This window comes from Stegostoma tigrinum, chromosome 18 (genome assembly GCF_030684315.1).
Source record: "Stegostoma tigrinum isolate sSteTig4 chromosome 18, sSteTig4.hap1, whole genome shotgun sequence".
In the NCBI taxonomy this organism is placed as follows: domain Eukaryota; kingdom Metazoa; phylum Chordata; class Chondrichthyes; order Orectolobiformes; family Stegostomatidae; genus Stegostoma; species Stegostoma tigrinum.
Genome location: NC_081371.1, coordinates 28,945,709 through 28,972,418, shown reverse-complemented (window position 1 = coordinate 28,972,418; position 26,710 = coordinate 28,945,709). Strand labels below are relative to the sequence as shown.

At 43.0% G+C, this 26,710-nt stretch overlaps 1 protein-coding gene across 1 annotated transcript in view; it reads left to right on the top strand.

The window, feature by feature from the left end:
- kcnq1.2 (potassium voltage-gated channel, KQT-like subfamily, member 1.2) overlaps positions 1 to 26,710 on the top strand; it is a 480,582-nt gene that overhangs the window by 9,572 nt on the left and 444,300 nt on the right. Inside the window, exon 3 of the mRNA XM_059652242.1 lies at positions 23,884 to 23,974. Coding sequence (XP_059508225.1) covers positions 23,884 to 23,974 — 91 coding nt within the window. The remainder of the gene's footprint in view (positions 1 to 23,883; positions 23,975 to 26,710) is intronic.

Genomic DNA, 26,710 nt, shown 5'->3' with positions numbered 1-26,710 from the left:
GCTGCCTTTAGAGAAGAGTGTTTGGATACAGATCAGGTATATCTCTACCATATGGAAATACAGTGTAACTGAATCTAGAACTCCCTGGATGACAAAACAGATGAAGATTAAGACAAAGAAGAAAGTGTGCTTATGACAGAGAACTAATTAACAATATACAAATTTCAACTGAGAAGTGAAATAGCACATTTAAAAAAAAACAAAAGTATGAAAACAGGCTAATAGCTAGCAGAAAAGGGGATCTGAAGTGTCCTTGGGGCATACAAACAGTAAAAAAGAAGTGCAAGGAAGAGTTGGCTTGATTAGGGGCCAAGAAGAGGATTTAAACATGGAGGCAGGCAGCATGACTGAGATACTAAATTAATACTTTGCATCTGTCTTTATCAAGGAACAAGGTGGTGCACTGGTCATGGTGAAAGAATAGATAATTCAGGCACCTGAAGGGCTTGAAGTTAGTAAGGAGAAGGTATTGGATAAGCTATTTGTACTTGGGATTGATAAAGCATCAAGACCGATTAGGATGCATCTAAAGGTACCATAAGACATAGCAGTACATTTAAGCCATTTGGTGCATCAAGTCGACTGTACCATGAGATGACAACAGATCTGATCATTCTCAACTCTACTTTTCTGCTTGATCCCCATAACTCTGGATTCCTTTATTGTTTAAAAACCTGTCAATCCCCCTGCAGTTAAAGGGCAACAAACCATTTGCCTTTCCAGTTGCTTGCTGTACCTGCATGTCAAAATTTTGTGATTCATGTTCAAGGATACTGTAATTGACTAACGTAATATGCATGTACAATGTTCAGTATTTACTGTATCCTGTTAGCTTGAAATTATACAAGTCATATTTTTGTCTTTTATATGGCAGTGTCTCTGTTGAGGTTGTTTGAGATTCTCCTTGAAATAAATAATTTAAATAAATCTGATTCATCCAGTTAGTCATTCAGAAGCATGTTACTTTTCTGCCTTCAGCTTTCTGTGATGGGAGAATTCATCCAACAGCATGTCTGTCCATCCATCCATTTATCCATCATTCCATGTTTTTGCACGATTCTGAGCTTTTCTTGGCTAACCTTTTGGTGTTATAAACTGGAAATTACCAAGATCAAAATTGCACAGCAGGAACCAAACAGATCTAACATTCCAACGAGTCCAGTGGCTCGAGGATCTTCACGTACTCTTTTTTAAAAAAAGGTGAAGCTCCTGCAGTTGATAGATGTATGGAATCCCGACAGTGTAATTAAGCCATGAGTATTTTTCAGAACTGCAGTCCGGCCCTGAAATATCTTGTTTTACTAGGCTTGATCGTGGACTGGACGAGTTCCTTTCCTCTGTTTCAAATAGTTGATCTTTTAAATCACCCTGTTCAGACATGTTATGACATGCCTAGAAGGTGGGACTTGAACCTAAAACTTCTGGTACAGAGGTAGGACAATGCCCCTGTGTAACAGGAAACCCCATAAATGGTCTTTTTTTAAACCTGCCAGTATGATACGAGCTTAGAAGCACTGTGTTTGTGACATCTTTGGATTTTCTTCATTTGCAAAACACTTAATGAATACAGTTGGACCTCCTGTTCATGCAGAATTTTGACTGCAACTTTCTTGAATTTTAGTCCCACCTTTTTGGTTTAACCTCTTGCAGGGTCTTGAATAATGCCAGAAGCTTGATTCTAATCCAATATATGGATTGGACCCAGCAAATTAGTGAAATTTACTCCTCAGAGAAATGTGGAATGTAAAAGCATTCATTCATTATGACTCCACTCCATTAAAGGCTAGTTCTGAATTTAAAATAATTTGGTTTTGTTCTTAATTCACCCTCAAGAACAAATCATTTCTCTGTATTTGATTATGGATTGATAATTTTATTTTATGAAGGAACAGTTATCTGTATTAGTGCAGGGGAAGGTAGACCATTGCAGATGTCCTCAGTGGTTTGAATCCATCAGTAGTTACTTAGAGCAGCCCTGTTACTTTTGTGAATTTGAATCAACTCTGAAATATCAAGTGCAACATCTGACTTACATTTAAGGAAATACAATATTTACAGTTGTTGAGAAAGTTTACCTTTTCATTAGAAAGTCAATTCAGTGGCATAAAAATTATGGCCTGTTTGCAAACAAAACTGGAATAGCCAATTTAACAAACATCTGAATCAAGGCAATAAAAAGAACCTATGAGCATGTCATCCAAAACAGAAAATTCAATTAGCTGTTAACCAAGATGTTATCTCTCAATACATGAATGTAGCTTCCTTCAAAGATGTAAGGGGGAGTGGGATGAAATATTAAGTATGCTTAATAATCAGCCATAAATCATTGCTAGCCAATGGAAACAATAGAAATAGATAATATTTAGGGAAATATTTCTTGTAGTCACCTGTTTTTAGGAAAATCCCACTTTGTGAATAAACATGACCAGCTTTTTCACGGATCAGTAAATGGATTCCTTGTAACGTGATTCATAGTCAGAAGTGGATGTTGAACCTGTTAACATTTTATTTCCACAATTGGAAATCACCTTCATCAGGGTGAGGAATTCTGATCAAAACTCGCATCTAGGATTACATAGAAATGGAAATATCTATTGCACCTGTTGTCCGGAAAGAGGGCTTTGATATTGCACATTTCACTGTGAAATTGCTTGCATCATTGATTAAATGTATTGATCAGTGAAGAGGTAAACCAGCACCTTTTGTGGTTTGAGTGAAATGGAACCTTTCCACTGTTGATTGACCTAATTCAGAATTTAGTTTCAGGAACTGTTTAAGTACACACAATACTTATTTTAATTATCCATTTACAAGGACTGATTTATGGCCCCATGATGTACAAATTTTTGTCTAGCTTGGACTGAAAAAATTGACAAATTATTGATTGTGACTTGCCTCATGATCTTGACTTGCGTCATCTGTAGAGCATTTGTTTTAGTTTGAAAAATTTAAAAATGAAGATGATTTGGAAACGACGATTCAGTCAGTTATATGTTTGTGTAATAGGCAAAAATAGTAACTGGGATACCCCCACCCCCGGCCATGTTTCATTAACCAGCTATTCACCCAAATATTATTTTCATCTTGCAATTTTTCCACTCCAGAGAAAGGTAGTCATTTGCTTTATTTAAAGGATTTTGGACCATGGAGCAATCTTGCATTGTTGTCTTGGAGGTACTGTTTACTCGCCATAAATAACACTGCACGGAGTTAAGAAAGAAAGTGGAGGCATGTGGTGCTGACTGACTAGAATTAGGTGGTGAAATGCATGGAATAGTCTTTTAATAGTGTAACAGTAAGGTAAAAGCCTAGTATACTCCTGAATACCATGTATTATAATAGTTAACCTTGATGTACAACAAACAGCATTATAAAGAAATCTGAACCTAAATATGGTTCTTGTCTTTGCATTCTTAATGAGTCTGCTTGAACCTAACTCATGTTGGCCTTCAGTGAACAAGGTCAGATGACAGATGACACCTGGTTATCGTCATACAGAATAGAACAGACCACTGCAGAGAGGTGTACTGACAACTGACCAACCAGGAACATGACAGACAACTGCCTGCCAATCCTTTTGATGAACACATCATCAATTCAACAGATTGATCAAGACCTTTGATCCAGACCTTCAGATCATCCTATGCACACTCATGCCATGTACGTCTCACATAGGAGACTTCTACTGCTTTCCAAAGGTACATAAAACCAACACATGTGGACAGCCAATCATATCAGGCAATGGGATCCTGTGTGAGAATCTCTCTGGCTATGTCAAAGACACCTTGAAACTCATTGTACAAGGAGCCCCCAGTTTCTGTGGTGAAAAAGCTTAGCACCCGTGGAACAGTCAAACCTGGAACATTCCTCGTCGCAACCAATGTTTTGGCATTCTACACTAGCATCCTCCACACCGACAGCATCGCTGTAACAGCCTCAGTACTCAACACCAACAACTGCCAATTTCCAGATGCCATCCTGCAACTCATCCATTTCATCTACAATGTTTTCACTCTTGACAACCAATTCTTGATTTAGATGCGTGGAACAGCCATAGGGACCAAATTTGTACCCCAATATGCCAATATTCTCATGCACAAGTTTGAGCAAGACTTCTCTGCTGCACAGGACCTCCAACCAATGCTATACACCGGTCCATTGACAACATTTCCCTTGTTTAGACTCATGGTGAGGAATCCCTGAAACAACTACGTAGTGATACCAACAAGTTTCATCCCACCAGATTTACCATGGACTACACTTCAGAATTGGTCTCAATCGTCGACACATTCATCTCGATCAAGGGTGGACACTTTATTACCTCACGCTACCACAAGCCAGAGGATAACCTCATGACGTTGCACTTCTCTAGCTTCCTCCCCAAACATGCCAAAGAAGTCATCCCCTATGGACATGCCCTGTGCATACACCTGATCTGCTCGGATGAGGAGGAATGTGGTGGACCCATAAAGGTTTTGAGGGGCACCCTCATAAGAACAGGATGATGCTCAACTCATTGTCAGTTTCACCGTGCCACAACAAAAAACCACAATGACCTCCTCAGACGGCATACCCATTGTAGCCAATGTTGTCTATCTCATACGCTACAAGAAAGGATGTCCTGATGCATGGTATATTGATGACACCACGCAGACACCATGACAATAGATGAATGGGCACTGTGCAATAATTAGCAAACAAGAACATTCCTCCCAGTCAGGGAACACTTCAATGGTCAAGGATATTCAGCCTCCTTTCTTTGGGTAAGTGTTCTCCAAGGCATATCTTGAGATAAACAACTACACAGAACCGCTGAACCACTCCACCACTTCCTCTGGCAGTTCATTTCATACATACACCCTCTGCATAAAAAAATTGCTTCTTAGGTCCCTTTTACATCTTTCCCCGCTCACCTTAAACCTATGCCCTCTAGTTTTGGACTTGCTCCACTCCGGAGGAAGGACTTTGCCTATTTACCCTATCCATGCCCATTGCGATTTTACAACCTTATTTAAGGCCACCCCTCAGCCTCCAATGCTCCAGGGAAAATAGCCCCAGCCTATTCTGCCACTACCTCTGGGTCAAACCTTCTAACCCTGGCAATATCATTGTAAATCTTTTCTGAACCCTTTCTAGTTTTGCAACATCCTTCCTATAGGAGGGAGACAAGAATTGTATGCAAATTTCAAAAGTGGCCAAACCAATGTTCAGTATAGCCACAACATGACTTCCCAACACCTATAGTCAATTCACTGATCAATATAGGCAAGCCTACCAAATGCCTTCTTCACTATCCTATCTACCTGGGACTCCACTTTCAAGAAACTATGAACCTGTATTCCCAAGGTCTTTGTTCAGCAACACTCCCCAGGACCTTATCATTAAGCAAGAAGTCCTACCCCGATTTGTCTTTCCAAAATGCAGCACCTCACGTTTATCTAATTAGACGCCATCTGCCACTCTTCAGCCCATTGGCTTGTCTGATCAAGTTCCCGTTGTATTCTGAGGTAGCCTTCTTCGTTGTCCACTACATCTCCAATTTTAGTGCCATCTACAAACTTACAAACCATACCTCCTATGTTCACATCCAATTGTTATGATTTCTCCACCTTAATTAGTTTGTACAGTTTTGTATTACTTATTACTTTGGTTAGACCCTCAGCTTGCAACTCTTATGCCATTACATTACTCCAGTCATTTGGTTTGTCTCCAGTACCAGCTTATTTTTAAACTTTTGTAATTATCTCTCTGCCTCATTTAATCAGATTATAAGTCATCCCTTCACTTGTCAGTCAGCTGTTGACAATTTATTCACACCATCTGACACTCTTGATCACTTGCTGAAACCTGTTATTTGGCTTGTCAACATTCCACTCAAACCATTTGTATGATCTTTTTGATCTCTTTGCTCATTGGTATTTCTGCCTGTAAATGCTGTGCCTGTGTGCCTCCCTCTCACTTCACCTAATGAAGTGGCAACATTGCGAAAGCTTATGATTTCAAATAAACAGAAAAATACCAGAAGTCACAGTGTTACAGGAGTTCAAAGTCTATTAGCTGTTTTAGTTTTGTCAAGTGTGAATAGAAATTGTTTCCTCCAAGAAGGTATTATGGGTTCAGTCTGAAGTTTATTAATTAGTGGGGAGGAAAAGAAAAAAATTCATTTGAGCTACATAAACTGCTTACATTATTTTTTTTTGGCAACTTGGCTTGGTAAGAACTTCTGCCAACTGAATTGGAGAAAATGCAGAAAAGATTCTGAATGTAATTTAAGGGCAGGCATGCCTCAGTGGTTAGCACAGCTGCCTCAGCACCAGTGACCTGGGTTCGATTCTACCCTTGGGTGACTGTCTGTGTGAAGTTTACACATTTTCTCTGCATCTGCGTGGGTTTCCTCTGGGTGCTCCAGTTTCCTCCGACAGTCCAAAGATGTGTAGGTTAGAAGGACTAGCCATGGGAAATTCAGCATTTCAGGAATACTGTGGAGGTGTGGGTCTGGACGGAATGTTGTTTGGAGGGTTGGTGTGGTCTTGATGGACTGAATGGCCTGCTTCCACACTGGATGGATTCTATGATTATAATTTTGTAAAATATGTGAATTATAAATGTTGCCAAAATAGTTACTTTGTTTCTCTGTGGCATTAAAAATCTGGTGGCATGATGCAAGAAGTGTTGGTGATGTGAATTGAAATAAAACAGGAATGGAGTATTAATAAAAACAAAAAGATGCCGATTAATTGTGCTCTCGCTTTTGTCCTAGTTTACACTATCAGTTACTGCACAATTCATTTCATCTGTCTTTGAAAAGTTTAAGAAAAATGTACCTGACATATATTTCACAAATGCAATTTGATAGCCACTTGTTATACATCACTTGCAATTTCGAAGTTAGGCTTTTATTGTGTTGTAAATGTTGAACAATATAGTGTTACTGTTTATTGAGTAACAGTGATGTGAAGCATAATATCTTTGTTTCCTTAATGAGAGCTCAGAGGCTACTGAAAGATGTCCTCCATTATTATTTTAAATAACTATCAGCCAATGGTTCCTTTCCATACTATCACTAACTTCACTAAGGACCTAATGAATTACTGAATTACAGCTACTGACAGCATGATATAAAGATTTGTTCCATATTTCAGTTGATAGTCTAAATATTAGAGGTATTTCTTTAAACATTTTTTTTCACTTACTGCTTTTATTTCACAAACAGTAGTACAGAATTCAGTAATTAATGTGCCAATTTTCATTGTCAGTGTAAATAAAAATGCATCTAGTTTCCTGTTTTAGTGCTTAGTTTGAGTTTGGGTTATTTTTGGTATTACTGTGAGGGGGAAAGGTGGAACTAACATATGTAGTAAGGTTTTCGTGTAAGAAGCTTTTATAGATAATGCATCAGTTTTGTGTCTTAGTTCTGTACGAAAAACATTGTTAGCACTATTTTGACTCTTTTTCTTTGTTTCTCTGTAACCATGTTTCAGTGATCTGAATTTTGCATGGAGATCCATGCAGGATGGGTATCAGGTTTTGGGAGTGGGCCCTTTGGTACAAGAAGGGACTCATTCTGTAGCTAGTAACATTGTGCGCTCACCATGTGGCATGAAGGAAAAGTGATGAAAAACTGTCAAATACCAATACCTCCAGCACCACGACTACCAGAGTCCCATTTTAAGGTATATGAGATCCTAGTACTCCTGTCTTCCAACTTTTCTTGGATTTTCTTTTCTGACATCTCTGCCATTGATAGTATGGCACGGCAGCAGGAAGACGGCTTTCGTAACTGTTAATTGTTGCTTAAGGGCTTCAACTGGTCCAAGGACAGGCATGCTACCTGACGATTTCTTTGGCCCTGCTGAAATCCTAGCAGAGGTGGGTAGGCTACGGGCATGTCGCTGCCACCCTGATGCCTGATTTGACACCCTTCTCCATCTGCCAACAAGCTCTCAGGTGGGGGAGTTAAATGTCTCTCGTCTCACATCCCCAAATTAAGTTTAAAAAGCCATCTTATCTGATAGCTAGCTAAATTTTGTTATCCATGGAATTTAAGAGCAACATTCTGAAACCATCATCAGGAAACTGAATTCTTGTCCCCTGTGCAATAAAGTTTCCCCCACTGGTTTTTCAGAAATCTCTAAGCAGACCCAGATTTTTTTTTAATGGATTTCTTTGGATGGACTGGGATATTGGACATGCAGGCCAGTGTGGAAATAATGTCAGCTGTTTAAACTTCTGTTGGGAATTTCCCTTGCTGCCTGGAACCCTGTCTGAACGTTTCCAAGACCTGTGACAGATCCATGTGACTTTTTTTTTGATAATGACCGAGGAAATGTTAGCTTACAACCTGATGTAAAACCTAGATAACTCCACAACCAACTGCAACCCTGACTACCCTTCAATCATCTGACTCTTATTTCCGCCACAAAAACAGAAGTTGCTGGAAAAGCCCGGCAGGTCTTACGACATCTGTGAAGAAAAATCAATTGTCAGGAAAAAAATCCATCTGGTTTACTAATGTCCTTCAGGAAAGGAAATCTGTCATCTTTACCAGCTTTGGCCTATATTTGACTCTAGAAACACAGCAATGTAGTTGACTCTTGACTGCCCTCATGGCAATTAGGGACAGGCAATAAGTCCTGGCCCAGTGAGTGATGCCCACATCCCACAAATGAATTAAAAAAAACATTAAAATTATTCTGTTTTCCAAAATCATACAGCATAGAAACAGAGCCTTTGGCCCAACTCATCCATGTTGACCACTCCTAAACTGTACTTGTCCCATTTGTCTGCATTTAGCCCATATCCCCTAACCTTTTATGTCCATGTACCTGCCCAAATGTCTTTTAAATGCTACAATTGTGCTCAACCTCTACCACTTCCTCTGGCATTCAGAGAAGACAACTGATTCCCATTCCTATTTATAAAGATTTGAACCTTGTCATTAGTCTTGTTAGCAGCAAAGAACCTGAGGATCTCTTAATAGAATCTTAGCGGAACATAATTATATGAGATGAGTTACAAGCTGTTGAGCTGATTTGTAGAAAAAATCATTCATAGCAACCCATGTGAACCATTCCCAAGAGTGAAGTTCTGCAGAGGTGTATGACTGTTTCCTAATTATAAAAGACAATTGAAGGTTATTTTTATTTTGAAAAATAAGTATATATTTCCTAAAAATGGGATGGGATTTGCTGATTAAATGATGAATTGAACATTCTTGTTTGTAAAGAATTAGAAAAATTCGCATCTTCCTTCTTCTTCCCCAGGCAAATTTGTTGATGTTGAGACTCACTTCATTGAGCTCCCTTTCTTCAGTGCTATCATGAGCCTAATTAAAATAAACGTTATTACCTGAGGAAATTAAAAATCTTTTTGTAGTACTAAGCACTCTCGGTGGGCATAGCAATGTTTGTTATCTGTTTGGTTGAAATAGGAAGACTGAACATCATCATCCCTAAACAGCAATGTGATAAATGATTTTTTTTTTTGTTTATTAGCGGTTCTGGGTGGATGAACTTAGATACATTCATTCCTAGCCTGTAATGGCTAACCTGTAATGATATTGTGAATTCTACACACTTAACAGCACATTGTCGATAGAATTTGTTCTGCAAACTTCACTTGATCAGAATACATAGGTGGACCATTAACACAAACACTGTACTAATATATCAGCTGAAATACTAAATAGTACCCTTGTTAATGGCAAGGACACAATATTTTTGATTCAGTAGGCACATATACTTGTATAAAATCTGGAATAGAAGTTCAGGTGTTGCATAGTATGAGAAATTGTAATGGATGGAGGACTGTACAGTAATAAAATCACTATAACTACTGGCAGTGATATGTGGTTGAACATAAATTTGATTGGAAAGGATTATCCTGAAAAGTTAAAATTAACAAATTGCTCCTTTATTTTAAGCTGTAATTCCTTTGGGAATAAAGGATAAATTACTGCTAATATTCTAATTATTTTCAGAAAATAGCCATACCGGAGCAGATTTAACAATCATAATTGATTCTGCAGATGTGGGTACAATATCTCCTGAATGAAATAAATTGAATAGAAAACACCAAGATTAGTTTATAAGTTAGCGAGTTTTGAGAAGATTTGTAGCTCAGGTTGAGGTTCTGGATGTGAGTTTGCTCGCTGAGCTGGAAGGTTAGTTTTCAGATGTTTCGTCACCATTCTAGGTAACATCATCAGTGAGCCTCCGACGAAGCGCTGGTGTTATGTCCCGCTTTCTATTTATCTGGTTAGGTTTCCTTGGGTTGGTGATGTCATTTCCTGTTCTTTTTCTCAGGGGATGGTAGATTGGCTCCAAGTCAACGCGTTTGTTGATGGAGTTCCGGTTGGAATGCCATGCTTCTAGGAATTCTCGTGCGTGTCTCTGTTTGGCTTGTCCGAGGATGGATGTGTTGTCCCAATCAAAGTGGTGTCGTTCCTCATCTGTATGTAAGGATACGAGTGATAGTGGGTCATGTCGTTTTGTGGCTAGTTGATGTTCATGTATCCTGGTGGCTAGCTTTCTGCCTGTTTGTCCAATGTAGTGTTTGTCACAGTTCTTGCAAGGTATTTTGTAGATGACGTTCGTTTCATTTGTTGTCTGTATAGGGTCTTTTAAGTTCATTAGCTGCTGTTTTAGTGTGTTTGTGTGTTGGTCCTCATCAGCAAGGACAACATCATCAAGCTAGTGGACCTACGCCTCACCAGCCACTTCACTTTCAATAACAAAACCTACAGACAAACCAACGGTACACCCATGGGATCTCCGATATCAGGGTTCTTAGCAGAGGCAGTAATGCAGAGACTCGAACAAACAGCTCTGCCAATCATCCAAACCAAACTTTGGGTCCGCTATGTGGATGACACCTTTGTCATCACTAAACAAAACAAATTAGAGGAAACCTTCAAGACCATCAATAATACCCTTTACTGGCATAACATTCACAAAAGAGGAGGAAAACAACAACAAACTGCCATTCCTAGATATCACAGTAGAGCGAACAGCCAATGGGGGAACTTCAAACCAGCGTCTACAGGAAAACAACACATAACGGACCAAATACTGAACTACAGGAGCAACCATCCCAACACCCACAAACGAAGCTGCATTAGAACATTATTCCAACGAGCCACCACACACTGCAGCACAGAGGAACTACGCAGAGCAGAGGAAAATCACCTATACAGCGTATTCAAAAAGAATGGGTACCCTATGAACACAGTCCGCCGATTTCTCAGCAACAAACCCAAACAAACAGACAAAACGGGCCCAGAAACCATAACCACTCGCCCCTACATCAAACACATTTCCAAAATGACTGCCAGACTACTTGGACCCCTTGGCATCACGGTAGCCCACAAACCCACCAACACACTAAAACAGCAGCTAATGAACTTAAAAGACCCTGTACAGACAACAAATAAAATGAACGTCATCTACAAAATACCTTGCAAGAACTGTGACAAACACTACATTGGACAAACTGGCAGGAAGCTAGCCACCAGGATACATGAACATCAACTAGCCACAAAACGACATGACCCACTATCACTCGTATCCTTACATACAGATAAGGAAGGACACCACTTTGATTGGGACAACACATCCGTCCTAGGACAAGCCAAACAGAGACATGCACGAGAATTCCTAGAAGCATGGCATTCCAACCGGAATTCCATCAACAAACACATTGACTTGGAGCCAATCTACCATCCCCTGAGAAAAAGAACAGGAAATGACATCACCAACCCAAGGAAACCTAACCAGATAAATAGAAAGCGGGACATAACACCAGCGCTTCATTGGAGGCTCACTGTTGATGTTACCTAGAATGGTGACGAAACGTCTGGGAACAAACCTTACAGCTCAGTGAACCAGCTTACATCTCGAACACAATAAAGACCCACTCTCTTGTGGACCGAGAGGACGAGAGTGCTGTCTTGGAGGTGAAAGGAGGACGTCGGGTTGGCTGTGCACCCTTGCGACCAGTGGATCTTAATGCTGGCTTCGGCCTAACGCTGGTTCAGGGGAGCAGCCAACCTGCAACGATGGCTGCGGCAAGTGCTCGTGCCCCAGGTCAGGGGGTCCGGAACACCATCCGTGTTTCTGTAAAGAAGGTGGATGAAGGTGCACCTGTGGACCGCACCTTCTTCGTGAAGAGGGTCCTGTTGGACTGTTGTGGGTTTGCTACTGCGGACATTTACTGCCTGCAGGATTTCCCCGGAGGAGGTTTTTACGATGTGACCTTCCGGAGTGCCAAGCTTTGCGAGCGCTTCCTGGAGGTTTTCAAGGAGAAAGGGGGTGAGGGCCCCCTCTCTGTATTGACCGCTGTCCCACTGTTTGTGATGCCAGCACAGAGGAGCCGTATGGTGACTGTACACATGTACAACCCGCATGTGCCAGCAGTTGATGTCCTGACCTTCCTCGGAAGGTATGTGAAGGTGGAAGGGGACCTAACTGACATGGTGGACCCCTTTGGCATCTGGACGAGTAAGAGGCAGGTCAAGGTGACGCTGAGGATGGGCGCAGACGAAAATGTCGCACACCCACCGTCCAGCTTCGCGATCGGCGGGAGCAGGGGCTACCTGACCTATGCAGGGCAACCTAAAGTCTGCCATGCCTGTGGTAGGTCAGGTCACATGGCGGCCGACTGCAAAGCCACCATCTGCAGGAACTGCAGGGAGGAGGGACACCTTGCAAAGGATTGCCCACGAGAGAGAAGCTGCAACCTTTGCGGGGAAGCGGGCCACTTCTATAGGGCATGCCCGCGGCGGGGTACCACCTACGCCCAGGTCGCCGGCAGGGGAAATGCGGGGCCAGCCCCCCCGGAGGGGAGGAAGGCACCAGGGCCCAGCAAGGACCCCACTAATGTGCAGGAGGGCCAGGCTGTGCAGGAGGGCCCAGCCCTGCAGGATGGGCCCGAGGCCAGCAAAGCAGCCCTGCAGGCTCCGATCCCCCCCGACAACCCGGAGCCAATGGAGGCGGCGACAGGCGACCTAGGGGAGTGGACAACAGTCCGGAAAGCGAGGAGGAAGGTGCGTCGACGGGCCCAGGAACCGCAACAATCAGGCGGGAAGAGGCAGCTACAGGGGGGCTATAAGAGCTCCTCTGATGAGGAGGATTCGGAGAGGGCCCACCCGAAGCAGAAGTTAAAGGTCTCGAGGGGGAAGGAAAGCAGCACCCCGCTTCCAGGTGACGGGAGGCGTCCTGAGGCTCACTCCGACACCCAGTCAAGTGCCGCTGGAGCACTGGAGGGCCCCCCGGAACTTCCAGGCGGGAAGGAGGAAACAGCACGTCCCCAGCCTGACCCGGAGCCGGACCCTCCTGCCTCCGCACCCCTGACGGGGGGATGCCACCCGGAAGGCAGCACGGACGGTTTCCTGAGCCCAGAGAGCGTCCAGCAGTTAGCCCGGGCAATGGGCATGAAGGGACAGATGGAGGGGCTGGACCTTGGACTTGGGGAGGGTACTGCGGTCACTGCCCACAATGGGGGTCCGAATTGCAAGCATTAATGTGCGCAGCGTCAAGTCAACCGCGAGATGTGTCCACGTTGGCCTACCTGACCACTATCAAGGCGGACCTCCTGTTTCTGCAGGAGTGCGGGATCCCGCACCTCGGCAGGTACGGCAAATGGTCCGGCGCCTGGACCTGTGGGCCTTCGATCTGGTCGGGGGGTAACGACTGTCGCTCCTCGGGCCTGGCTATTCTGCTGCGGGGGCACAACTTCACCATCTCTCAAGTTCAGGAGGTGGTGGGGGGGGGCGCCTCCTAGTGGCTGACATCACCTACAGGAATGCTCCCCTGAGGCTGATCAACGTGTACGCCCCAGCGGTACGGAGTGAGCGGTTGGCCGTCCTGCAGCGGCTTCCACCCCTGCTGGCTACGTCCAGGCCGGTCATCCTAGGCGGAGACTTCAACTGCATCATTGATTCAGATGGAAGATCCGGCGTGGGGACAGCGGGTGGGGGGATTCAACTGGACGTCACGTCCAGATTCCTGATGGGCACGGTGAAGGACGCCAAGCTGCTCGACGTCTTCAGCACCCCTGCAGACGGAGCGCAGCAGAGGTACACCTGGTCGCGGCCAGACGGGTCTATCCGCTCAAGGATAGACTTCCTGTTTGTGTCACGGACGTCCTCGGTCAGATCCACCGGTGTCGAGCCGGTGTTTTTCTCTGACCACTGCCTCCTGTTGGCCGACTGTCACTTACAGGACGACCAGCCGGCCGGCAAGGGGACGTGGAAGCTCAACACGACTCTGTTGACCCCAGAGAACGTCGAGGAGCTTAAGAGGGAGTACGCCGGTTGGAGAACCGTGAAACCCCTCTTTGAGTCTCCAGGCGACTGGTGGGAGACGGTGAAGGAGAACATCAAGAGGTTCTTTGTCCTCAAGGGTGTTCAGAAGGCAAGAGAGAGGCGGGGAAAGCTGTCGCGACTCCAGAAAAGGGTGCAGAACCTGCTCCTTCTGCAGTTGATGGGGGTCGATGTCACGGAGGACCTCCACGAGGTGAGGGGCCAGCAAGCCTCGCTCTTCGCCGCGGAGGCCTCCAGGATAATCTTCCGGTCCAGGGTCTGCTCCGTGGAGCAGGACGAGACGTGCTCGCGTTTCTTCTTTCAGAAGGTGCACAAAGAGAGCTCTGTGCTTAGCCGGCTGAAGGAGAACGACGGCTCGGTGACGTCGTCTCGGCCCGACGTTTTGAGGATCAGCAGATCCTTCTATGCCGGACTGTACGACACGAAGCCCACGGACAGCACGGCCTCCGAGTCGTTCCTGTCGTCTATCACGGAGGTCTTAGACGACGGCACGAGGGAGTGGCTGGACCGGCCGATATCCCTGGACGAGCTGGCCAGAGCCCTCAAGTCCTTGCAGAGGAATAGGACTCCCGGAAGCGACGGCTTACCGGTCGAGCTGTATTCTGCTCTGTGGGGCCTGGTCGGCCAGGACCTGCTGGAGGTGTACGATGGTGCGCTTCGGGCAGGGGAAATGTGCAAGTCCATGAGGAAGGGCATCATCACCCTCATTTACAAGAGGAAGGGGGAGAGGGAAGAAATTAAGAATTGGCGTCCCATTTCACTTTTGAACGTGGACTACAAAATCCTGGCCAAGGTCATTGCCAACCGGGTCAGGTCTGTCCTGGAGTCAGTGATTCACCCTGACCAAACCTGTGCTGTGCCGGGCAGGAAGATCGCTGAGAGCCTCGCGCTCATCAGGGATACGATCGCCTACGTCCAGGACAGGCGGGTGGACACCTGCCTCGTCAGCCTGGACCAGGAGAAGGCCTTCGACAGGGTCTCTCATGCTTACATGAGGGACGTCCTCTCCAAATTGGGGTTCGGGGAGGGCATCCGCAATTGGATCCGGCTGCTCTACGCCAACATCGTCAGCGCAGTCTCGATCAACGGGTGGGAATCAGACAGTTTTCCTGTTCGATCTGGAGTCAGGCAGGGCTGCCCGCTCTCTCCTGCCTTGTTCGTGTGCTGTGTAGAGCCCTTCACCGCCTCCATCAGGAAGGACGTGAGCCTGAAGGGCGTGACTATCCCAGGCAGCGGAGGCCTTCAGGTCAAGACCTCCCTGTACATGGATGATGTCGCCGTCTTCTGCACCGATCGTCGGTTGGTGAGTAGGCTGTTGGACATCTGCGGCCAGTTTGAACTGGCCTCGGGTGCCAAAGTCAATAGGGGTAAGAGCGAGGTCATGTTCTTCGGGAACTGGGACGACCGCTCCTTCATCCCCTTCACCGTCAGGACAGACTACCTGAAGGTGCTGGGTGTTTGGTTTGGTGGAGCTGGGGCATGCACTAAGACTTGGGAGGAGCGTATCGCCAAATTTAAGCAGAAGCTGGGCAGGTGGACGCTCCGGTCCCTTTCCATCGCGGGTAAGAACCTGGTTGTCAGGTGCGAGGGGCTTTCAGTACTGTTGTATGTGGCGCAGGCCTGGCCTATTACCTGGACCTGCGCCGCTGCGGTCACCCGGGCCATCTTCCACTTCATTTGGGGGTCGAGGATGGACCGGGTCCGCAGAGACACCATGTACAAAGACCTGGGAAATGGGGGAAAGGGCGTACCGAATGCCACCCTCGCCCTGACGGCTACCTTTGTGTGTGGCTGCATCAAGCTGTGCGTAGATCCTCAGTACGCAAACACCAAGTGTCACTACTTACTGAGGTTCTACCTGTCCCCAGTGTTGCGAAGGATGGGCCTGGCCTCGTTGCCGCGGAACGCTCCGAGTAGTTGGACCGTTCCGTACCACCTGTCCTTCGTGGAGAAATTTTTGAAAGGAAACACCTTTGACCACAAGGCCGTCAGGCAGTGGTCAGCACGTAGTATCCTCAGGACCCTTCGGGAAAAGGAGAGGGTGGATCCCGTCGTGTGGTTCCCCACGCAGACTGCCAAAGTCGTTTGGCAGAATGCCTCATCGCCAGAACTTTCAAACAAGCACAAGGACATTGCTTGGCTGGCGGTGAGAGGGGCTCTGCCAGTGAGATCCTTTATGCATGCCCGGAATCTCTGCACCACTGCACGCTGCCCTCGAGGTGGCTGCGGGGAGGACGAGACTGTTGATCACCTCCTTCTGGAGTGTGCCTATGCGCAGGAGGTCTGGAGGGGGATGCAGTGGTATTTGTCGAGGTTCGTCCCGAGCAGCTCCGTGACGCGGGACTCCGTGGTCTACGGGCTGTTTCCGGGGACGCACACCGAGACCAACATCAACTGCGCCTGGAGGACCATCAATGCGGTGAAAGACGCTCTTTGGTCTGCCCACAACTTGCTGGTCTGCCAGCTGAAAGAACTGACCCCGACCGAGTGTTGCAGACTGGCGCAGTCCAAGGTCCAGGGCTACGTGCTGAGGGACGCGCTAAAGCTTGGTGCAGCCGCCGCCAAGGCGCGGTGGGGAAAGACCACCGTATGAGCCCCCTCGTCCAGAAAAGGGAAAAGAATCCTATCTGGTAACTGGGCCCAGCTGGCGCCTTCTCCAACTGGTCAGGGGGCCAACTGGGACTGTGCGGGGTGACGACTGCCGGGGCGGTTTCTTTGCTTTGTTTTTTTTTCTCTGTTTTGTTTTGTTTTCCTTTAGTTGGTGTACGTACCCCCAGGTAACCCGGAGTGGCTTGCATGACTGGGTAGGTGTATAAATGTTTTATTTTTTGTACATTCTATGAATAAAGTATATTTTTTCAAATTAAAAAAAAGTGACGAAACGTCTGAAAACTAACCTTCCAGCTCAGCGAGCAAACTTAGTTTATAAGTACTAATTCATGTGGGTGAGGGAGAAGAATGAGCAACAAATTTATCAATTTCTTTTCCATTAATTTTGAAAGAATTTTGAAATTTGAAAGAAATGATCGTGATTGCTATGCCATTTGTTATAAAAACTGTACCAGAAGAAAAAAAAGCATCATTATGACGTTTCGTAAGCTATCATTTTGGTAGCCCTTTAGGGAGATTACATCATGCGATGCAAAAAGTCTGTAACTGATCCAATATGGGGAAAAATGTTCAATTTCTTCACGTGCACATCAGAATAATTTAGTTTATGTATGTGCAGAATTGAATGGTCAGTTGTAATTGCAAAGTTATGATTGTCTTTAGGTGGCAAGTTCATACCAATTTTTAAAACCAAATTAAACAGGATGCCGTATGTGTATTGAATAAGAATGGCAGTAAAGGAAAGTTACATATTATGATGAGCATGATGATACTTGTGTCATTCAATAGGAGAAGCAGAAATTCAAGGAAACAGTGCTATTGTTTTTAACTTTAACGTATTTCTTTTGAGGTGGTTTGTTATTGTTATGTGAATTGTATTCTTAACAACATTAGATAAATTTTGTGGTGTTAGTGACAATGAGGTGTTCCGTATTTGCAGTTATTGGATATTGCGGGGTCCAGCAACCACCTGACTGCATACCGATTTGTCCTTCAGCTACTCCCAGCCCTTGCAACCTCTATTAGCAAGCTATGCACATTACTGGCAGGCAAGGGACAATGGACTTAGAGCCAGTAATAAGAATGCACAACGGAAACATTTTAGACCAAGTATTTTATTCTGCCTGTTCCCGTTTTGCGAACACCGAATGAGGATACAATCTTCGGACATATCTTTTTAAATGTCACAATATATTCGGGTAAATGTTTTTGTTTACTTTTTGAAAAAATACGTCTTCAATATTTTAAGATATCAGACTTACAATCAATATAAATTACATTTTAAACAAGTTACAAGTTTTGTGAAATCGTACCTGAAAGTGGTATTACTTTTTCATCCAACTTTTTAAAAACATTGATCTAGCAGACTTTTTTAACGTCTAATTTTGATCAGAATTATGTTATTACTTTTTAAAAGTATTTACATTTTTAATTCTGTAAAGTTATTCATGTCAATCAATTCTGATGTAATCCTTTGTTCTATTACCATTTCACGGAAGTGGCCCAGTTGCTTTACACAGGTTTTTATGAAGCAGGGACTGGAACACACACGTTGAGCAACGTGCACCACGCACTGAGCTTCTGACCTACGCTGACACTAACATTTACAAGGACTCCCCCACCCCCCCCCCCAACTTTCACGTAACAGTTTTCATTTTGTATGATCATTAGATTTGTGCAGCGTAAATGTTCCCTTGAGATCTGATGTTTTTGGATTCATACTGCATTTTCGTTATCACTGTAAAGCAAGTTTTTTAAACATTAATGACGTTTATAGTGTCAATACACTTAAAAATACAGGTAATGTGTTTAATTGAGATTGAGACTATGATAATTGGCGCATGTTTGATCTTAGTGTGGGTGAAGGTTTAATTCCTGCTTCTAATTACTATCGTGTTATATTTACCAGCAGTCAGTGTAAATAAATAAAACAAATTCAACATGTTAGTTTTATGATTTAAGTGCCAAAGCTTATGATTATTGACCAAAGTGTGGCATCTTGTAGTGGTGTGGACTGTGGTGAGATGTATGGCCAAATTGGACCAGAAGTGAAATAAGTCAAGATTATCTTGCTCCATCTTTTAAATTTTTCACACAAGGCGTGGCAAGATTTTTACCAAGAAGTGGTGAGCTGCTAGTTGATGAGATTTAACTATTTTTCGGCTCCTCTACCCACTTGCTTCCTTTTGATGTTTAGATTCAGATCTTACCAAACATGCCCAACAAACTTGATGTCGGCAAAGCTCGGTCAGAATAGGTACCTGGCAGATTCATCTCTCCTATTTCTCTGAACAACCTCTATGTTAGCAATCAGGCACAAATTTTTCAGGCATGCTTCATGGCCACCAGCTATATGAATTGGCATCAATATGTGCCAAACTCTAAGAATCCACATGGTACATCTCCGGTCACTTACAGGGTGCTCCTGCACCTTTATCCTGCACCAGGAACTGCCATTGTAATGTTGGAAGGAGGAGATTCTCTGCGCTTGGGTACGCATAAACCAGTGCATGGGCTTGACCACATTGCATGTCCAGAGTCTTCACTTGCTGTCATAGTGCTCATTCCTACCTGCATACTCATAGCATCTGTTGTTTTTCCACTTTGCCCACCCATCTAGACTCACCATCACTGTTGCGTTGCCATTTGTGGCTGATGCAAAGCCAGGAAATTTGTTGGTGTCATCGGCCTTGGTCATGTTGAGGGGAATAGCCTTCAGTTGAGGGGTTGACTACACAGTGAATCGGGGAAAACCTCCAAAGCCAGTCAAGACATTGCTTGAGCCAGTCAGAGGCTGATGTCTCCTGCAAGGGCAGGGAGTCAAATGGAGGGCAGCACACCACCACGAAAGGGCAGAATGTTGTGGGAAAGTGGTTATGCTGTAACAGAGGGGGTAGAGGAGTAAGTGGGACAGGTGGTGAGAGTACCCAGAGAACATTGTCCCAGTTTGACCCACCACCAGAGATAAGTGAAGGTGAGAAAATGAAAACAATAGATCAAGAGAGCAAAATCAACCGTCTATACAATCCTCAGCAAGTATTTGTCCTTCTGACTTTATGATAGAGAGAAGACGAATGAAGCAGTTGAAGATATTTAGGCTTGAACAAGTCATGCAATGATAGCCTGTGATGGAGATAATTGCACTCCAACAGTGACAAAGTCTTGCTTTTTACAAGGGAAGCTCAAGCCATCAGAGGTTTTTATCTCATTTTCAATGATTTCAATTTTAATAAAGGCCCCTTTGATTTCCATATTTGCTTAAATGCTTAATTGATGTTAAGGACTGCCACGGTCAACTCTCAGAACAACACTTCTTTCTTCACTGCATCCTATCCTTTTCTCCATGCCTGAAACAGGGCTGAAACAAGGTCATGTCTGAATAGTTTCAGTGGGACCCAAATTGAACATTGGTGAGCAGTTTGTTGCTGATTTAAATATTCACCAGTAACAGTTGTTGCTTTATCTTGCTTTCAACCAACACAGCTCCTTGTGTATTGAAGTGCCACACTGGACTATCTCTGGCTTTGGGTGTCTGCTGTGCCTGAGGGTGCTTGCTCCTTATCTCTTCAACTCCTTATGTAGCATAATACTATTCATATCTGTTTATAGGTTAGCAGATACAATTTGCTATTGTATTGTCTAAGCTCCCTCTCTTTGCATGCTATTTCTAGATTATTTGGTCTTGCTCTGATGTCAATCAAATGATAAGTTTCATCATCATCATTTACACGAATTTCATTGTACAACAAATAACATCTTCCATTGTTTTGCTAATGACAGAGCATGGACTAATGTGGGCAGGTAATGGATTAGATTTTTTTCTGTTTTTTAAATTGACACAATACCTTGGAAATTTACCACATTTGTCAAGTAGATGTTGGCATTGTGCTCCAGAATATCTGCAACTCTCCAGCACTATTGCCACAATGTTTTCAGGGCCCATAGCTTTCCCGTGTCCAGATTTTCCTCATACTATGAGAATGAATCCAGAGCACTGACGTCTGTTATGTTAAGGAGAAGGCCTAAATGGGTTATCCATTCTGGCTGACAATAGTTGTAAATGCTTCAACCTTTTCATTTACTTTTGACGTTCAGCATCTTTCCGTTGGGGTAGGGACCCTCTGCCTCATGTTGGTTGCTTCGTTGTCTAACACTCTACTGGGTATCATGACTGTGGAGCTTTGTTCTGGGATTTGCTTAGCTCTGTCTATTCTGCTTGCACGCACCTAGTTCTAAGTTATAGCTTCACCGGGTTAAGCACACTGTTTTAGATATTCTAGGTGCTTTTCCTGGCATGCTTTCTAACTGTCCTTATTAAACCATAATTAATCTCGTTACTTGAAGGTTATTGTCCATGCTAATTATGCTGGCCTGTGGAGCACAGAGAGCATGCAATTGTTCTGTCACTGATGGCCAATAATGCCTCCATGAAGTGATTTTGAGCCATTTGATTTGAGATATTTTCTAAATCTATCATATTTTGTACAGAGTGCTAAACATCACAATGGAGGCTCTTCTCCATGTGAACATAAGCTTAATCTCTACAAGGACTATATGGAGAATTCTCCATCAATGGGAATGGATTGATATATCTGTGACAGGTAGTTTGGTGAGGACATGCTTTTATTCCTCCCTGCTGGTCCTCACATCACTTGCCGCAGGCCCAATCTGCCAGCTGTCCTTCATTGCTCAGTCAAGTTAGTCAATTGCTGTGTTACTGAACCAAGCTTGTGATGACCTCTGAAATTCCTACGCAAGAGTACGTATTGTGCCCTTGCTTCCCTTAGGACACCACCTGAAAGATATGCTACATGGAAAAAGACTGATTCATCAGCTGAGAGAGTAATGTAGGTAGTAATCAGGATGAGGTTTCCTTGACCATGTTTAAACTGATCCTGTGATAGGTTCATGGACCATATCATTAATGTTAAAGACTTCCAAGGCAACTACCTCCCAACCTGCTATCACTTTACCATCAGCTCTGGTGAGCCTATCCTGTTGGCAGGACAGAACTTTTCCAGAGATGGTGATGGAGGATTTTGGTACATGGGTTACAAGTAATGACTATGACTAGGTCAAGCTGCGTGACACTTTTCCCAATTTTGATAGAGGTTCCTGGAATTTAGTGAAAATGACTGACTTGAAATTGACTTCGTCTGGTCGTTCCTTCATCATATGTAGTGCTAAACTTAAGAGGACAGCTAGGAGTCACCCACACTGCTGTGGGTTTGGAATTAACCATAAGCCAGACTGTTGAGTCTGGCAGTTTGTCATCCTAAAAAGGCATTGCTGAACCAAAGGTTTTCACAACAATCCAGTTATTTTATGATCACCATTACTGAGATCAGCTTTCATTTATTTGAATTTAAATTGCCAAGTCACTGTTTAAAAGCTATAAATTTGAACTCTTTTTATTTCCAGTGTATCTGGATTACTGGCCCTCTATGCTACAGTTTCCTTTGTTTTTTTTTAAACTATAATCAATTTATCCAAATAGATAACTTTAGAAGTGAATAGATCATGGCAATGCCATAGGTTGTTATAGACGACAAGAGGAGCCATTGAACATGGGTAAAGGGGCATGATTTGGCATTAATGGGGCATGGGATATGTGTTGGGGGATGAAAGTTACAGCCACGTTGTGGCTAATAAAACAACTGGGATGAATTGAGAGGTTACTGTTGACCAGAACTTGGTGTGTCAGCCATATAAAGAACAAATTGTAAGCTAGGAATTATATGCGAGTAACCTGCTTCTTAACTCTCTAAATCCTGCTCACCATCTATAAAGCACAATCATGAATGTGATAGACTTCTGTCCATTTGCCTGAACAAGAACAGCTCTAAATACACTTGAAGTTCAACAATATTCAGGACAAAGCACCCACATGATTGATACATTACCTAATACTTTCAACATTTACTCCATCCAACACTGATTTGCATGGCACTAGTGTGTATGATGTACAAGAAACACTGTGACAACTCCCAAAGGTTCCTTTGGCACAACTTTTCAAACCCACAGCTTTACCATCCAGAAAGTCCAGACCAGCAGATGCATGGGAACACTACCATGTTAATTTTCCCCTCTAAGCCACACGTCATCTGACTTGGAACTAGCGAGCTATCCTTCACTGTCACTTAGTCAAAAACCTGGAATTCTCTTTCTAACAGCACAGAGTGCACATACTAAACCCAGACTGTTGTGGTTCAAGAAGAATGCTCATCAATATCTTTTCTAGGGCTATTGAGCCTGTAATGCCCAAACTCAGTGAACAATTTAAAAAAAAATTCCTAGGGTGTTGATGTTGGCCTTTTAACAAGCCAACCTCAGCATTCAAAAGACTGTATAGATGTGTCTGTATGGTTTCAAGAAATGGCATGCCTGACTCTAGTTACAGTCACACATTCAGCATTGAAAAAGCCCCCTTTTGAGGCCATTTATCCCAAGGCAGGTGTGGCAAGCCACAGAATTTTGTAACTGTTATCTACCTCTAGGATGAAAATTGAACCCTCTGCATCTTATTTGTAAAGAAATAGATTCAGCTCACATTTTAAAATCCAACAGCTTTTCTTCCCGAAAGAAACTGGGATTAACTTGGTCTTCCACAGAAACAGCAAATGAGCAAACACAGCTCAATTTTACAAAGTGTGCACTGTTTAATTGATTTTAGTGGAAAGGAAAAGTAAAAGTAAACTTCTAATTTACAATTTCATGCTTTCACTGAAGGTTAATTTCCTCCCCATTTTGCCGTTATAATTGTTCTTCATTTTCTTCAATACTGCATGTTAATCTTGAGTATGTTGAATAGGTTTGTTTTTATCTTTAAACAGAAAATGTAACAAATGGAAAATGGGATTAAAATCAGAGGTCATTATTAAATGATTATTTCATTTTAACTTCATTTCTTTTAACATCAACATTTCACATGTTTTTTCTTTTTTAAATTTCAGGTTCTTGATGGTGTTGATTTGTTTGATCTTCAGTGTACTATCCACCATTGATCATTATGCTGATTTTGCAACTGGAACTCTGTTTTGGATGGTAAGTAGAATTTTGTCTGCCATAAAACTAGCAGAGCAAATCAACTGAATATCATTAAAATTGTTTACAGTTCTGATCCTGTGGAGTTCCTACAGAACTGAGAACAGGCAGTTTCTGTAATAGGTAGAATGATGACCACATTGAAAGTTGTAATTCTTTCCTAGAATTTCCACGGTTAAATCTTGGGTATTGATAAAAGCATAAAGATGACATTGTATAATTAAACTGGGGATTTAGTAATTGGCTGTTGTCTTAAATGGCTTCAATAACCAGGATTAATACTTGATCATTAGGATTGATTGTTAGCAAAAGGAAAACATAGAAAGTAACTTATTGATGACAGTTGTGATCCAGTGGCACCTGCTGAAAAACTAGTGGCAGCCCTGCCTTCGTTCATTATTGGGAGTCTTGAAGGGGACCAATATTAAGTAATCAAGCAAATCAATTGCTTGCTGTCAGCATTCCTGTCCCTTGGAATGTAGAGGCTGACTGTAACAGCTTCTTGTCAATCAGATGTTCAAGCAACACTCCAGTCTGAGCAGTGTCACTAGGAGTAGTGTTGCGACTGCAGCAAGGCCTACAAGAGATGACGTGGGGGGTGTTCATTGGGGTCAGTCAGGCAGGGGGTGGTTGTTGTGGGGATCTTAAAGAGGGCATTTCATGGATCACAGGGTGTCTGATCAGGAGGGTTCAACCCTACTCCAAAACATGAGCCTGTAACATGGTGTATGCTACCACACCTCTCTCCAAACCACTGATGTAATAAAAGTGATGATGGAGTGAATTGGAAATTAATGGGCAACTTAAGGATCTTTCTTGTCTATCTTAATTGGAGGCAGCTGGGAAGTTGATGCATGTCCAGTTTTCTTCACAACTAATTATATTTGACACCCATGCCTTCTATCCCACACTCTAGGTGGGGGCAGACAAATTAAAGTTCACCCATAGGATTAGTTCTTATTTCTATTTTCCAGCAAATTCTAAAGTAGCAATTGAGTCAGTGTGTAGATTTAGTTTTTGAAACAGCTGACTTCTTGTAGAGGTACTTTATTTGCTTTATTCCTTGTAAAAATACTTGTCCCAAATATTCATGGAGTACCCAATGTCTAGATGTTATTTACCTAAGCAAGCTGTGCTGCAAAGTTCCAGATTGTTCATTACTTGCTACTATTGGAAGATGAGTTTAAAAGGAATGAATTCAGAAAATGAATTAAATATTTCTGATAAATAAAACTTTTCTCTGTAACTTTGCAGGTACAAAAATAAATGTGCCCTTTCAGACAGAACTTGTTGTTGAATCTCCATTAGTGGTCTGTAGAATTCATAGGAATTTTTGTGCTTGTGATTTGATTAGTAGAGATAACAGTAATTCAGAAAAGTTTATTATAATGGATGTCTTGAAAACAGCGACACTATTTGAATAGAAAAACTTGGAGTGAATTGACAACATGATTTTTTCATGGAATCTATTCACCAATTTGTTACTGTGCCTCAAAGATGAAGATTTGGAAGAGCTATGTTGTAGAAAATTGATTAACAGGGGAGGCAGGAACAGTGCATAGCCCCTAACAAGGCACGTAGTAACGTGCAGTTGAATTTTCATTAGCTTATTATGTATATTGTCACAGTATTTATTTTAATAATATTCTAAAACAGTATAGCACTGTATGAGACCAGATGTTTATAAAGTAAATAGTTTGTTTTTCTCACAGAGCTGACACACCTCACTGTTGAGCCTTTTTTTGCATTTTATTTCCTTGGGTATTCTACCATGGAGGTTGTTAACTGGTCAAGATAATGCTAAGTAAATGAAGTGAACACAATTTGAAGAATTTGTCCAGCATAATGATGGTAATGTCAAAAGAGGGCAAGGTTCGGAGTTGATCTTGCCATACTTCAAAACCAAAACTTCAAGCTTGAAGAAACCCAATTTATTTCTCTATGTTATTTGCTGTAAGCTGTCACTCTCTTAATCAATTAATCAGGGCAGCGCAAATGTTAATCACTAGTACTGTGCTCTTGCAAGCAAATGAAGGTCAAGAAGTTAAAACGATAACTTCAGTGAACCCTGTGGACAGGGACCATTGGAGATAACAAGGTGTAGAGCTGGATGAACACTGCAGGCCAAGCAGCAGCATAGGAGGAGAAGGGCTGACATTTCGGGCCTGGACCCTTCATCAGAAATTGGCATTCTTAGAGGCTTCTCAGTGGAGTTAAAATTATATCAGAGATAATAGGAACTACAGATTATGGTTTGCTTTCCAAGTTTTTCTACCCATAACACCAGTGTTCTTGTTGTATCTGTGTTGAGTGCATGTACGTCAGTGGTGTTGGAGGTTTAACTAGCAGTATATGCTGATGCTTCACTCTTCTTTACCTTCAGCTAAAGTCCCTTTATTTTTAATACATAGCTATGCTCGTTAAGTACGGAAATTTAATCTGTGCTTTCTGTCAACATGGATGAAAGTCTAGTAAATTAGGAAATGTTGTGTACTTCCATGAAATCTTTAACTTCTGTAACATTCAACCCATTTGACGCATTCCATTGTTTAATAAGATAATGACGGATCTGAATACGGCCTTGACTCCTAACCTGCAATCCTTGTTGATCAAAATTGAATCAAATTCTGGTTCACCCTTGAATAAGTTCAATATCCCAACTTTGCTGTTCTTTTTATCCAAAGCCTAATGACCCTCAAAATAAATTTCTTTTTATTTCTGTCTTAAATAGGAGAT